This window comes from Cyprinodon variegatus, unplaced genomic scaffold (assembly GCF_000732505.1).
Source record: "Cyprinodon variegatus isolate N-32 unplaced genomic scaffold, C_variegatus-1.0 Scaffold779, whole genome shotgun sequence".
Lineage (NCBI taxonomy): Eukaryota > Metazoa > Chordata > Actinopteri > Cyprinodontiformes > Cyprinodontidae > Cyprinodon > Cyprinodon variegatus.
In genome coordinates this window covers 247,842-262,548 of record NW_015151232.1, presented here as the reverse complement: position 1 = coordinate 262,548, position 14,707 = coordinate 247,842, and the positions used below count along the sequence as shown (strand labels likewise).

Genomic DNA, 14,707 nt, shown 5'->3' with positions numbered 1-14,707 from the left:
ATGTCATCAGCATAGCAGTGGATTGAGATATTGTGGAGGCTGATGATTTGGCCAAGGGGGGTAAGGTAAAGGATGAAGAGGATGGGGCCAAGGACTGACCCCTGGGGGACACCACATGTAACTGTGTGTGGATTTGATTTGGAGTGGCCTAGGGAGATATATTCTGTCCGGTTGTTGAGATATCATCTGAGAGCAGTGTCATTTAGTCCAGTAGTGAGCTGGAGCCGGTTTAAGAGAATGCCACGGTCAACAGTATCAAATCTAGCAGAGAGGTCGCGGAGGATGAGGAGGGATGAAGAACCAGCATCGGATAACATGAGTAGGTCGTTTGCGACTGACTATGGCTGTCTCTGTAGTGTGGGCGAAACGGAATCCTGACTGGAATTTTTTAAAGAGGTTGTTATGTTTGAGGTGTTCCTGAAGGCAAGTGGCAACCGCTTTCTCAAGTACTTTTGATATGAAAGAAAGATTTGAGATGAGCCTGTGGATAAAAATATAATTTTCGAGAAACTTTAAAGAATCTGCACTTGTGAATAAAAAAAAAGCCCAATAATGAAAACAATATAATTCCACATTTTTGTTTTAAAGAAAACAAATGTAATACAATTAGGAATCACGTTTTTTTTCGTGGTTTGGATCCATGACGTCACGTGACGCATCAGGAAGCGAGGGACTGAGCCTGAAAGCGGCCATTGGCCTCCATAAGTCGGTGTTCAGCTCTCCTCCTCCTCTCCATGGCCTCCTCCTTCCCGGACGCCTCCGCGTTGCTGGCGGACGCCCTCCTCCGGTTCGGGCAGCTCTTCCCGGAGGAGCCCCCCCCGCAGGTGGCGGTGTGCGCCCCGGGCAGAGTCAACCTGATCGGGGAGCACACCGACTACAACCAGGGATTCGTTCTTCCAATGGTGAAACACGCTCAGAACTGGTTTCTAAACAGATTTAGCTCCTTAAACTGGTTCCAAACTAAACTTTTATAAAAAAAAATTTTATTCAGGAAATAAACTGAAAAAATACAAGTGAATAAATGACGTTTTTCCTGATTGGTCCAGGCGCTTCCTCTGGTCACCGTGGTGGTGGGAGGGCCAACCTCTGCTCCGGGGGTTACCATAGTAACCGCCGCACAGGACGCTGATGAGCCGCGGAGAGTGGAGCTTATCTTGACAGGGGATGGATCCTCTCTGTCTCCAGGGTTACCCCGCTGGGCAAACTACGTGAAGGGAGTCATTCAGCACTACAGGGGTAAATAAATGAGCAGGAAGGGAGGAAAGCTTTCACTTCCTGCTTTTCATTAAAAAAACAGACATAAAACATTAGATGAAACATAACAAACAGACGGATGGTGTTTTTATTATCAATAGGGAAACAGAGAAAAAGAATAAACTTTATTAATTTCATGTATAAAGAGAGCGAAAGTTACCCATGTTACCATGACGATTGTGATCCTATCTAAATGGATCTGAGGCTAAAACTCCATCACTTCCATTTTAAACCACTGTTAACATAAACCTGTCAGCAGGGGCGGATTTGGGAAATTTGGGGCCCTAGGCAAAAACTTTTCCTGCTGTCTAAAAAGGAATGAACATTATTTCCAAGCACTTAGTTCACTTAGCTGATTGCTCCTCAGGGGCGGAGCTAGATGGGGTCAGGGGTGGCCATGGTCACCCTTAGCCAACCTGTGGCCACCCTGTGGCCAACTCTACCATTTATCCCTTCTAATACAGATGGTGCCAGCAGTAATACTTTCATGTGGAAAATTCAAAACATTTAAATTTGTTGTGGTTTATATACACATAAGTATATTAACACCAAAGATGATAAGTACAGAATTCATGCTCTTTTTAGAACTAGATTTTCTGTTTTATAAGGTAAAGAGAAAATTATGTGTCTCATCAAGTCATCTAGGAGTCTTCAGTGATAGATAAATAACTATTTTAATAAAAGCTTATTAAATAATCAATTTATGTAGATATTGGTACATGTTAATATCAATTTTATATGAATGATTAGTGATAAAAGTCGGTAAGTAATGACAATGGAAAAGATTTACGCCACTATACCTCTATTCCACTATACTGCTGAGACACACTTAATATTATAAGCGCTCTGATGGCATTTTGGTCAAAGGATTTTGATTAAAATCATAGTTAATGTGCACAAATAAGGAATACTTGTATTAACATATAAACAGAGTTTTATGGGGCCCCCAGGAACTTGGGGCCCTAGGCAACTGACTAGTTTTGCCTAATGGTAAAAGCATTTGCATAGATTGTAGTTATAAATACCCACATGTTTGCCTTTTATTAAAGCAGCTATTTAAACTAGCATTGATAATCGCCTGTGAGGCAGCACTCAGGAAGTACGGAGCGACTCACAGCAGCTTCACTGCTGTCATGAAATGGTAACCTTAGAACGACTGCTGCTTCCACTACAAGTAAGTAAACATCAAGAGAAAAGTCACCAAACTTGCCTCTAGTCACTTTTTTAAAGAAAAAGGTCTAGGTCTGAAGAGTCCCCAAATATAACAACAATATCCTGAAGCTGGCAGGTTAGGTTTAGTGTAAATACGATACTGACCAAAGGTTAACATTAGTATTAGCGGCTGTCACTCCCCGATCCGCACTATTGGCTCATTTGTGCATTTGCTTGCAGATATTCATCCAGGTCGCCATATATAATATGATTATGGTACTATATAATATTAGTATTTATTTATATCCTTAAATCACTAAAGAATGCTAATATATGTCTTTAAAAATTTTTTTATGACTTTTCTGAGACAATTTTGATGTTTTTTTTATTTTCTTTGTTAAACTGCTTCTCTGAGATCATGGGACATGCTTAGTACAGTCTGGCAAAATCTGATTAAACCACGTTTATCTGCATTTTAGTTGTTTCTTTATTTACATTACGCACATATACCATAAGGTTAACATGAAAGGAAAGATTAGATTTATATTTAGATCCAAAGCCGATAAAGTTAGCTAAAGGAAGTAGCCTAGGATCCCATTTCCGGCACAGATGAGTGATAAAACAGCAAGCATTTAAATGCATTTTATTTCTCAGGAAATACATTATTAACCTTTAAGACATTATAGTTTGGTACGCTTACTTTTTTTTAGGGAGGGAAAAATGTAATTTAGGTCTTTTAAACTAAGTAAAATTGAGGGTGACTTGGGTGGATATCTGGTTGATGATGAGCTGCTGCAGACGGGCTAACGTTAGCCCGTCTGCAGCAGCCTGGGCTAACGTTAGCCCCGGCTGCTGTAGATGGGCTAACGTTAGCCCCGGCTGCTGTAGATGGGCTAACGTTAGCCCCGGCTGCTGTAGATGGGCTAACCTTAGCCTTGGCTGCTGTAGACGGGGCTAACGTTGACCTTGGCCGTCGCAGACGGGCTAACGTTAGCTGAGGCTGCCCCTACATAGTTAGGAACTAATTTCTCACTGGGATTAGCTTCATAGTCATGGTAGGACACTTCTTTGATTTTATTTTCCAAAAAACTTTCGGCAGTAAATCTACTAAAATTTGGAATAAAACCTCATAAAACATTGCAACTGAATATCTGAATTCTTTCAAGTCAAGTGTTTTTTTTTTATTCAAATTCAATTAATTAATTAAATAGAAACAGCTGAAATAATTTTCAAAATCTGAAAAAACTGCTAACAAATTCAAATTAGCCTGAAAATGAAACAAGCCAATATAAAATCTACAAATTTTACTCATCTTTTAAATATTCATTTAGAGTATTTATTTTATAAAATAGACTATCAGAAAATCAGTGTTGCTTATATTGGCTAATTTTAAGTAAATTGCTTAATTAAAAAGCATTTTTTAGCTTCTCTCCTGCAGGTTTCCTCCACTTGTCTCACCAGCACCTTCTAGACTCTGGCTGTCATCTAGCAAAACAGCAGCGTCCTACAGATTCATTTTATGTTCAATTCACAACCAAAATGCAGATTTTGAATGTTCAGTAATGCCAGTACAATCTAGACTAATTCTCGTGTTTCATGACAACTTTAAAGAGAGAAAAATGTTTGCACTTCAAACTAGTTTACCTAGTTTTGCATGCTATCGCTATGTCCAGAGATTAGGACTTCTACATATCTGTTGACACAATGTTAAGCTGATAAAAGTTAAAGTCTTCTGACTATTGACTTACCTGAAGCGTTAGTTTTTGCCTTTTTAAAAATTAAGTCCCTCAAATCGCGTTGCTTGGCCGTGGTGCTGTTCAGAACACCATTACCTGCTATGGTGGTTGCGCCACTGAGGTCAAAAATGAAATGGCGTTTACCCTCTGGGCCACCATAATTTGGTCAGGCAACTCGTAAGCTCACAGCCTGCCAAATGTTGAAAGAGTAATATTATTGCCATTACTGTTAATATATAGTAGAAATTTACGCATTTAGTAATAAAATGTCACAGGGGATGGTATGCGGGGGATGGTCATTTAGGAAGGGGGAGGATTTTTAAGATTTTTTTAAGAAGGGGGATGCCATCCCCCCCTCATCCCCCTCAACTCGAGTACTTGTTCTAACCAGTAGGCCCCCACTCCTCCTTTAAGCTGGTATTTCCTTTTTTTCTCCTATTAACAGAATGAAAACAGAAATGACAAATGTTGCGCAAGCCTCAATTTAAACAAAGAAATAATATTTAATAAAAATCAGGCCGAAGATGAAAGGTGCTTTCCGATCGTCACAGCAAAACCAACAGACGTTCAAATCCAGGTTTCAAACCTAACAAATAAAACATATTCACACTTTAACTTGGAGATAAATGTAAAATATTTCAAATTGCATCATATTTATTTTCATGGGAAGAGAAACAAAATCATAACGCATCCGTATTCTGAGAATACCGCCCCCTACTGGTGTGTCTGACCTCGGGTGTGTCTGGATTGGAGTTTGATTGAATTGTTCCAGTTGAATCAAACTCATTTACCCCCAGATTCCACATCCTCCGCTCCGCCCCACTCATGCACGTCATACGGAGCTCCTGCTTAGTCATGTTAATCATTGAGAACTGTTCCACATCCAGGGCTTTCCTCTACAAATCACCGTCCACGTACGTCTTCTCTGTCCTTCACCGTCAAAATACGGAACCAAGCTAGTTTTTGCTCCGCTCTGGGCCGTTGGAAGCCTGTGAGCATACCCAGTCAGACCAGCATACCCATAGTCAATACCCGTATATCACTAAAGTTTTGTATGAAAAATAGACTTTGAAAGACCTCAACAGATGTGTATCCATTTAGATATGGACAAAAAAACTATTTAATTACTTAGTTTTTGGTGTTTTTTGAAGCATATGGCGATCTGACCTTAAATATATAATTTTTGTACATGACTAAAGGGATACACGCCCATTGAAGTAGTTAAAGTAGTAGTAGTAAAAAAAAGCTAAAGGGATGAACACAAATCTGACCTCTTGCGAACTCTTGCACGTGTATTGACTGTGGGTATGCTGGTCTGACAGAACACCTGCCATGTCAAGATCCTCAATTCCAATCGCACCAAACAGGATAAAGAACGTAGAGAAGATCCGGATTGTCAAATTAAATGACAGATTGCTAACTACAAATTAGAGCACAATTCTTCTATATTCCCAATAACTTAGGCTGTTTAATTAAATGATTGGGTGCAAAATGGTACTTCAATATACCAGGAAGCAAATTTCTCATCTCCATCAAATTATATATTTTATACTGCGAGGCTTAAAATTTTAATCAAATCCAGTCACAACAGCTTCGAAGAGCGAAAAACACTATTTAAAAGAAACTTCTTATGGCGGGAATGGATGAAGAGATGCTGAGTTTGGAAGTAGAGAACAAACCAGTGTTGTAAGATTAAACAATAAAAAGAAAAACTTTGGGCAGATGCTGATGATGAATTTTAATTACGTCACATTAAATTAAGTGTTCATTACCTCGTATTATTACGGAAGCCCAGAGCGGTCAAACTCTACTTTTTTTCTTTCTTTGCCTCCCCGAGATACCGACATAACTATCTCATTATCACGGTTAAACGGTTGATTCTTTTCTCCAGATAACCAGATAATTACCTCATTATCACTAGAAAACAGTTATTGATTTCTTTAGATAACGAGCTGATTAACCTGTCTGAGTAATGAATGAGGCTGGATTCCCAGTCCATCCATGCCTGCGGGGCCCATAGTTGTGCGCAAATAATCAGTTTTTCAGTTTCCTTTTTCTTTTCACTGATTGTCAGGTGGTGGTGTTTGATTGGATTACATGAAATACAGTAGAAACAAATCTTACACTCTTTTAAATTGAAAATTGGGCTCATTTTGGGGGTTAATACATCTTACAGCTGTTCCAGGCGTTACACCGGGGCTGTTCAGGAAACATCTGGAGGCATAGATCTGATTGCTTATGAATCAGAAGTGGAAGCAAATCATCAAAACCAACAACATTGGCTTTATAATGAGAAAATTATCTTGTTATCACAAGAAAATGGCTTTCGTTATCTTTAGATAATGAGAAAATTAACTTGAAAATTACTGTTAAAAAGTATCAGAGGGAAACGGCCGCTCTCGGCTTCCATATATTATGCTCCTATGAATTAAATAATAGTATTGCACATGCTCTCCTCGAGCTCCAAGAAACTCACAGCTGTAGGCTTTGCTTTGTGGAGGCTGTCTGGAACCGAGCGGGGCGGTTAAGGAGAATTTGTGATTTCGGGGTAAACTTTCTGCTTCTCAGACTTTGAGTCACCTTTTAGTGTGAAAACCTCTTCCTTTCTGTCTGTGATGAATTTTTCCCTGAGCTTCAGTCTGATTCTTCCATCATCTATAAAGCTGATGAACTTTAAGCACTGATCAACCATGACGTGGGGTTGTGTATGTAGCCGTTGCATCTTTTCAGGAACCACGGCTTGAATCTGAACCATCTCTCTGCAGCTCCTGCCCTCCCCAATTTCAGAGCGGTGGTAACTAGCAGCGTCCCCCTGGGGGGAGGTCTGTCCAGCTCGGCCTCACTGGAGGTAGCCTTCTACTCCTTCCTGCAGAAGCTCAAGCCAGGTGAGTCCTAATGGAGGCCCAGCCTGTTTCCAACGCGGTGGTTCAGATTTATACAACAAACATCACCTAAATACACCACCATTAAAAGAACCTTTAACCCTGAAACCCTGAAAGGGAATTCTGCCAAACGTAAAGATGATCCTTAGAAACAGCGTCTGGAATGTCAGGAAGTTTCAGTGCTACGTTTCTGTGGCCTTCACCTGTCGAACCGGCCTAGAGCCGTCTGTATCGGGTCAGATGGCCGTCCATAAAAACATTTGTGTTTTCATCTAAAGGTTTAAATGTAAGTTGTTACAGATCATTAAATTTAGGAATTTTATTTGTTCTTTGGTACCAACTCATACAGTGAGCATTTTATCTGTTAGAAAACAAGTTTAGAAGTTTTAAATAAATGTACTGATTTACATGTACAATTAAAAAATGTTGTGCAACTTAAAATTCAGGTTGCGAATTTCAAATTTACAAGTAAAGCGTTCAGGTGCATTACTGCCACCAACTGGTAAGGAGTGTAACATCTACATCAGGTGATCTAGATTTGTACTGTAAATTTCTGGTTTGTTCTAATAAATTGATCATTTATTATCATAAGTTTGTGATACACTCATAAGTCGTGATTCATACTTATATATTTGTGATTCGTGGTAATAAATTTGTAATTAGTACTTAAAGTAAAGGTTTGATCAGAACTCATAAAGTTGGATTTGTAAAATGTGTAATTCATCCTCGTAAATTAGGGATTTGTTATAATTAGTGTTGCACTGATGCCTGTTTTTGGCCCCGATACCTGGCTGTGCAGTATTGACCGATACCATCTGTTTGAAATTGATGTGTGTGCATTAGAGACTGACACGGGAGTGGATTTTCACTCCTGTCCCGTCCCACTCCCACAGAAAAAAATTGTGTCCCGTCCCGATCCCGGGCCAGAGTAGAAATCTAAATCCTGTCCCGTCCCACTCCTGGTGAAATTACCAGGAGTGGGACGGGATTCCCATTCAGAATGACTCCCGCTCCTGCATCACTCCCATTCTTGTTTTTGAGTGCGGGTGAAAAACTCAGAGCGGAAGCACTGTTGGTTTTTGGGTCATGTAGTTTTTTTGACTCGCATTATAGTGTAGGCTTCAAAGAAAAAAGCTACAAAATTTCTTCCTATTTTATTTTATTTTTTGGCATCGATCCTAGTTTTTTTTAGTTATTATTGGTTTGCTCCCGCTCCCATCTGCTCCCGTTAATGTTTAATCCTGTACCGTCCCTATCACATGATCGTTACTAATACTGACTCCCATCCCATGGGAATCCCGTGACCCGTGGGATTCACGAAAAAATGTCAGTCTCTAGTGTGTATATATGAAGAACTGCATACTACTTGGATGTAAATAATTGCCATCATGGCTTTGTCAAGCTGCTGCCTGCCTTTGGCAAGCAGGAAAATGACTAATACAAAGTGAATCCAGTAGAAATTGTATTGCCTACCTGGAATGGGTGACAATAGTTGAAGAAACTTTTGGCTCTATAAATGGTATCGGTGGTACGGTTTGCACTCGCTGACACCGATACCACCATTTTAGTGGCCCTGCCCTATACTGGTATCAGTGCAGCACTAGTTCTAATAGATTTATGATTCAAACTCGTAAAGCTGTGATTTGTTCTCATAAATTGAATATTCGTACTTGACTTGGACTCACTAGACTTGTAAAGTTGTGAGGTGTCTAATCAGCCTCTTAGTGAACAGGCGTACCTGAGAATTCCCACAATAAAAGGCCACTCTGAAAGGTACAGTTTTATCACACAGCACAATGCCACAGATGTGCTGATGAAGATTCCCAGTCATCCAGGTCATAGTCATTCTGTAAAAGTAAAAAACAAAATCCACTGGGCTTGGTTTCCAAGATTCGCTACCTCTCCAGAAAGCTTCCTGGAGAGGTAGCGAAACGTCTTCAAATCTTGGAAACCAAGTCCAGTGGATTTTTTTAACTTCTACGGAATGCCACAGATGTTGCAAGATTTTAAAGAGCGTGCAGTTGGGATGCTGATGGCAGGAATGTCAACCAGAGCTGTTGTTTAACTTAATAACAAAAACAAATACAGACATTAAACTAAATGATGTTTATTTGCTTACATATAATAATTTAGACGCTTTTTATTCACGATTATGCGACTCCTCACCTGCTTTTAGTTTAACTCCTCACCAGCCCACACTGATGAACAGCATCTAATAAATGGACCAAATTTATTTTCCAGGAGTAAAACCAACTTATCTTTTATTAAAATAGTTTCTTTGTTTTGTCGAACCGTGTTTTTCACAGATGATGGAGAAAAACTGCCTAAAGTTCTGGCCTGTCAGCAGGCCGAACACACCCATGCTGGAGTCCCGTGCGGCATCATGGACCAGTTTGTGTCTGTTTTCGGCAGGGAGGGCCAAGCTTTGCTCATTGACTGCAGGTACAGAAGAATCTGTCCTGTTTGTGCGTTTCAGCCCCTTTTCCCCTCCTCATCACTCCTAATGCCGTATTATTGTTTGTGGGTTCTGGGTCAGGTCTCTGGAAGCCACGCCGGTCCCTCTGGCAGACCCCGGCTTGGTCATCCTCATCACCAACTCTAACGTCAAACACTCGCTGACAGGCAGCGAGTACCCGACCAGACGCAGGCAGTGTGAGGAGGCCGCCTCTGCGCTGGGAAGGGACAGTCTGAGGGACGTAACCATGGCAGAGCTCCAAGGTCGGTTATGGAAGAGCCACTTACTGTCTACTAAACAGTTTTACTGCAACATGCTCCAGATTTTAGTGTCCTGATTTCAATTTTTACATTTTGGAGTTTTTTCTGTGAGAAGAATGATGGATTTAGAATTTATGAAATTTATCAACCAAACCAACATTTCTTTAGATGAAATCATTTTAAGTTGAGGTTGAGGTCTGTATCCATTACAACAGAGTACTTAGGCTTTTATAGATAAGAGAGAAAAAACATTTCTGTAAAGAAAATCTGAGGTTATTTTACCCCATTTTAACAAAGAACACACAAAAACTGGAACTTCTATGACCAGGGGCCGATTTAGGATATTTTGGCCCTTGGCGAAGACAGGCATGGGGCCTCTGAATTGAGAAGACAACACATAAAACAGACCCATTAGATAGAGAAATGTTAATAGAATAGACATCCATTATCTGTTCTAGGTTGTGTCCCTCTCTTCTTGTCCCTTTTCTTCTTGTTTTCCTCTCTATGTTTTGTACTCGCTGACTTTTCATGCTGTCTCTAAAGGAATGAAAGATTTTTTCCAAGCACTAAGCTCACTTAGCTGATTGCTCCTTCCTGTGTTTCCAAAAAGGCCAAAGTAAATAACCCAGTCCTTCTTTTCACTGTAGACAAGCCATGATCTGCTTCTCTGTTCTCCATTTTTCATTTGGATGAAATAATAGCTGCATGAATCATGACAGCAGACAAGATAGAGGAGAGCAGGAGGCGGGGTTACCAATCTACTTGCTCTGGAGAGCAGAGTTCGCTGCTTTTAGATGTTGTCTCCAAAGTCTCCAGTAGCAGAAAAAAGTCACTAGATTTGGCGCTAGGAGCTTTTTAGAAATCAAAGTTCTAGAGGGGTCTGAAAAGTGGCTAAATATAGCGACTAAAGCGCTAAGTTGGCAACACTGCTCTTTGCATGGTTTGTTTTCAAAAGGTTTGCTGCTGTCTGTTTGGACCTTTCTGAACATGTGCAGCAAATGGACTGATCCAATACGGTGGACACTGAAGGGGGGGGCTGAGATACACTTAATATTATCAGCGTTCTGATGGCATTTTAAGCCGGGCGTACACTGCGATTTTCTGCCGTTTTGTGGGCGATTTTCCAGTCGTGCGAGAATTTTCCAATCGGGCTGACCTACAGCCTGATGATGCGTGGTGTAGTGAACAGGGGGTAACGAGGGGCAATCAGCCTCTAATGACCACCTCCCCATCTGGAATCTTAAGGTCGGGAGAAAATCAAACATGTTTGAAATTCAGCCGTCGTAAGGTGGTCGTGGGCAAATCGCTCAGTGGGACAACAAGGATTCTTCTTCTTCCTCTCAGAGGAAAACCCAGCAGCATGGCGGGGGTGCAATGAGTGAAATGGAGTTCTGTCTGTAAAATTGACAGGCCTTAGTAGCCACGTTGCTCAGCTATGTCTTTCTCCAAATACGTCATCTCCTTTTCTTTTTAGGGCTTTCAGCAAAAAAATTGCCCAAATTGCCAAGGCAGCGCATTTCACTCTAGTTAGCTTCATATTACTCTTCTACTGGTTTGGCTTCAGGATAGACGAGTCTGAGTAGCTCCATCTCACTGCGGAGCTGAGTCCCACCTGGTTTTTAGACGTACAGTGTGAGCTGCAGCTGCGTGCAACGATTGAAAAAAGTCACACAGTGTACACCCAGCTTTAGTGAAAGGATTTTTATCAAAAACATAATTAATGTGCACAAATAAGGAATAGTTCCAATAACCATACATGTAAACAGAATTTTATGGGGCCCTAGGCAACTGCCTAGTATTGCCTAATGGTAACACACAGCTTAGATGATTTGACTCAGAATGATCTCTTCCTGTATTAAGGCTGATTTATACTGCATAGGTGTCGCAGTGAACGCAGAGACTACCCTGCCCCCTCCACAGACAATTCTGATGCACCTCTCCCAAATTATAGGTGACCGCAGACAGGAGGCCTCTGATTGGTCAAATCTACATCCGCTCGACATTATTTTCTGTTTGGTACCTTGCTGGCTTGTTTTGTTGACCACCATTGTGGAAAAGGACTGGTGTAGTTGGACCAGCTAGAAGAGCGAGGTGCGTGAGAACGCTGAGACCCTTTTCCCACCTGGATCCCCGCTCTTTTTGGCCCTCATGTCCCTCCGTTGTCGCACAAACTCGCCCCCACTTCCTCACCACCTCGGCCGTATCTAGACCCACAGCTAGTTCCTGATTGGCCCTCTGGCGTTGTGGCGTGGAATAACATAGCACAGACCACGCTTCAAAATAAGGCATAAATCAAAAATATCTGAGACAAACTCACTGCGACACACTGCTGCTGGAGGATAACCAGCCCTTTGGACCCCACATTAATCCTTTTTTGTAAAAGAAATGTAAAATTCTAATGGAATCGATGAAAACTTTATTTCTAATAGTCAGTGTTTACTTTGACCTCTTTTAGAGTCATAATAAAAATATCCTTGGACCAACACTCAGACAAAGGTTTGGAAGCTCCATGGTGAGTCAGAGGATTTACCAATAAACTGAAGCGAGGTCAACAGGAGGTCCGATGAATACTGGCAGCGAACTGGAAGCTTAGATGGGGAAGAAAAAAAAAAAAAAGAGGACAAACTGGGAAAAAATACATGAGAAACTAAAAAAAAACTTCCAGGTTAGCTGGAAGTTTATCACCAAGAGTATGGCAAGCAATATATAACAGTCTACATATTCATTGCCGAGATCTGCAGCATAATAAGTCAAAACTCTACTGATGTATGCGTAGGTTTGATGAGAAGAATGTTTCAGATAAAACGGAATGTTAAACATTCTAATTAAATATTAAATCGGCTTGCCATATTTGGAGATCGTTTGATACAGGGAGATGAAATGTAGTGATGTCATGAGGCGCGTGTCAAGTAATGGAGGGGGCGTTTCCCCGAAGCACGTGTCGAGGCGTGATTCATTTAGGGGCGGGGCCAAATTTGATGACGTCCGAAGCTTCGCTTCCGTGACACAAGGCGACCTCTTCAGGAAGTGGTTGAGACCGCGCAAGAACTTCGACAGGCATTTAAACAGCCTCATTATGGAGTCAAGATGTCAGAGTTTTTAAGGGAGAGTTCCTATCAGTTGGAGAAAGTTTGTTTATATTCTAAGAATAGATTCATTGGAAAAAAACAATCAATCTAGTTGGTTAAAACTATTTTGGTTTGATTCAACAATGTAATGATAGAAATCTGAGCAAACCGCTGGTTACAGTTGGAATATCGGTGTTAGGTAGTATTGTTTTCCAATTTGTATTTGTTTGCTCTAGTACAAATATAGATTGGGTAAAAACACCAAATCGCCAAATTAGATTGGTTGGTTTAACCAAAAGATTGGTTGAACACAAAACTTCCAACTCGATTAAAACCAAAAACTGTCGGAAAACTATTATGTTTGAAAAAAAATTACTAAAACCTTTCATTTTGTTCACCATTGCCCAATTTGCACAAACACTTTTACTGTCTGCTTGAGATTATGTCACTAAAATGGCAGAAAAACAGTGAAATCTGAATGATTGTTCTCTTCTAAGACATTTTACACACAAAAAGATTTTATTGTACACACCAATTATTAACAATTTTGTAGGAACTTAAATAGGAAAAAAAACAAGAAAAAATCACAGATATTATTACTAACTGTAGTTCTGCACTCCAGCAGTAGGTGGAGACATGTTCACATGAAGCTTCATGAACTGTTTAGATCGTTGAAGCAATTACCCCAAATGGTTCAAAGCCTCATGAAGCTTCATCTCATCATCACTACAGAAATGCTAAGCAACCAACGCAGTAAATTTGTTTTTGGTTTGAACGCAGCTTTTGAAATAGGAGGAAACATCCAACAAAATGTAAACACGACTGATAAGATAAAAATATGGCAAACCATGACCAACCAAATCAAAACCAAGCATAACATACAGGACTTATCATCAGCAGCATTCTGTGATGCAAAGTAGAATCATGTAGACCACCTTAAACTCGTATTATCCATGGCAAAAAGACTAGCTCATAGATAAATATTATTAGATATTTTATGCAGCTCCAGGGTACCTCGGACCTAAGCTCCTACTGAGGCCTCATCCAGGCAGGTCCTCACTGACCTCCATCCTTCTCAACGTTTCAGAGGCCAGGGAGAGGCTGGGTGACGTCACGTACCGCCGAGCTCGGCACGTCGTCGAAGAAATAGAAAGAACCGTTCAAGCTGCTGAAGCCCTGAAGAGAGGCGCCTACCAGGAGTTCGGTCGGCTCATGGTGGAGAGCCACAACTCTCTGAGGTAAAGAAGCAGCGTTTGGATTCTGGGTCGTGGACGGACTCTACGAGGCCGACTGTAACATGGCCATGTCGTGTCAGGGACCTGTATGAGGTGAGCTGCAGAGAACTGGATGAACTGGTATCGGCAGCCATGGAGGTGGAGGGGGTGTTTGGTAGTCGGATGACCGGTGGAGGGTTTGGAGGATGCACGGTGACCCTGCTGCAGGCCCACGCCGTGGACGAGGCCATACGACACATGAAGGTACGGCTCTCATCTGTTTGCTGCGAGATCCTTTTCCAGATTATGTCCCTTTATATTTCACACAGTAACATTATTTTATTCTAGCCTAAAGTTTTAGTGTTTAAAGAAATAAGGAAGCTGATTTCTTTTAATGTTGCCCTCTGAGCCAGGCCAGCTGAAAGGGCCATCTGGGTCCGGGGCAAAAGAGTCGAATATGGGCCCCCACTCCTTAGCCTATTAAATATACATAATTACGTATAAGTTAAGTCGTAGGGAAATAATATTTAAATGTCAAGTCATTCTGGCTTAAATATGTATATAAATGTACTCTTTACTTCTATTACAAAAAAAAAATCCTGTGTTTTTTTTCGTTATCTTCTGCAGGCCAGTTAGTTCAACGTCAGCCTGAACACCTAAATTCAGCCAATCATATATCAACGGTC

At 40.9% G+C, this 14,707-nt stretch overlaps 1 protein-coding gene across 1 annotated transcript in view; it reads left to right on the top strand.

Annotated features, from left to right (window-relative positions):
* The first annotated feature begins 666 nt into the window (after nt 1-666).
* The window catches only part of galk1 (galactokinase 1), a 16,403-nt gene continuing 2,362 nt past the window's right edge, over nt 667-14,707 (top strand). Inside the window, exons 1-7 of the mRNA XM_015396175.1 lie at nt 667-902; nt 1,047-1,236; nt 6,908-7,027; nt 9,331-9,466; nt 9,561-9,742; nt 13,895-14,045; nt 14,123-14,285. Of these exons, the coding sequence (XP_015251661.1) occupies nt 735-902; nt 1,047-1,236; nt 6,908-7,027; nt 9,331-9,466; nt 9,561-9,742; nt 13,895-14,045; nt 14,123-14,285 (1,110 nt within the window). The 5' untranslated portion in view covers nt 667-734. The remainder of the gene's footprint in view (nt 903-1,046; nt 1,237-6,907; nt 7,028-9,330; nt 9,467-9,560; nt 9,743-13,894; nt 14,046-14,122; nt 14,286-14,707) is intronic.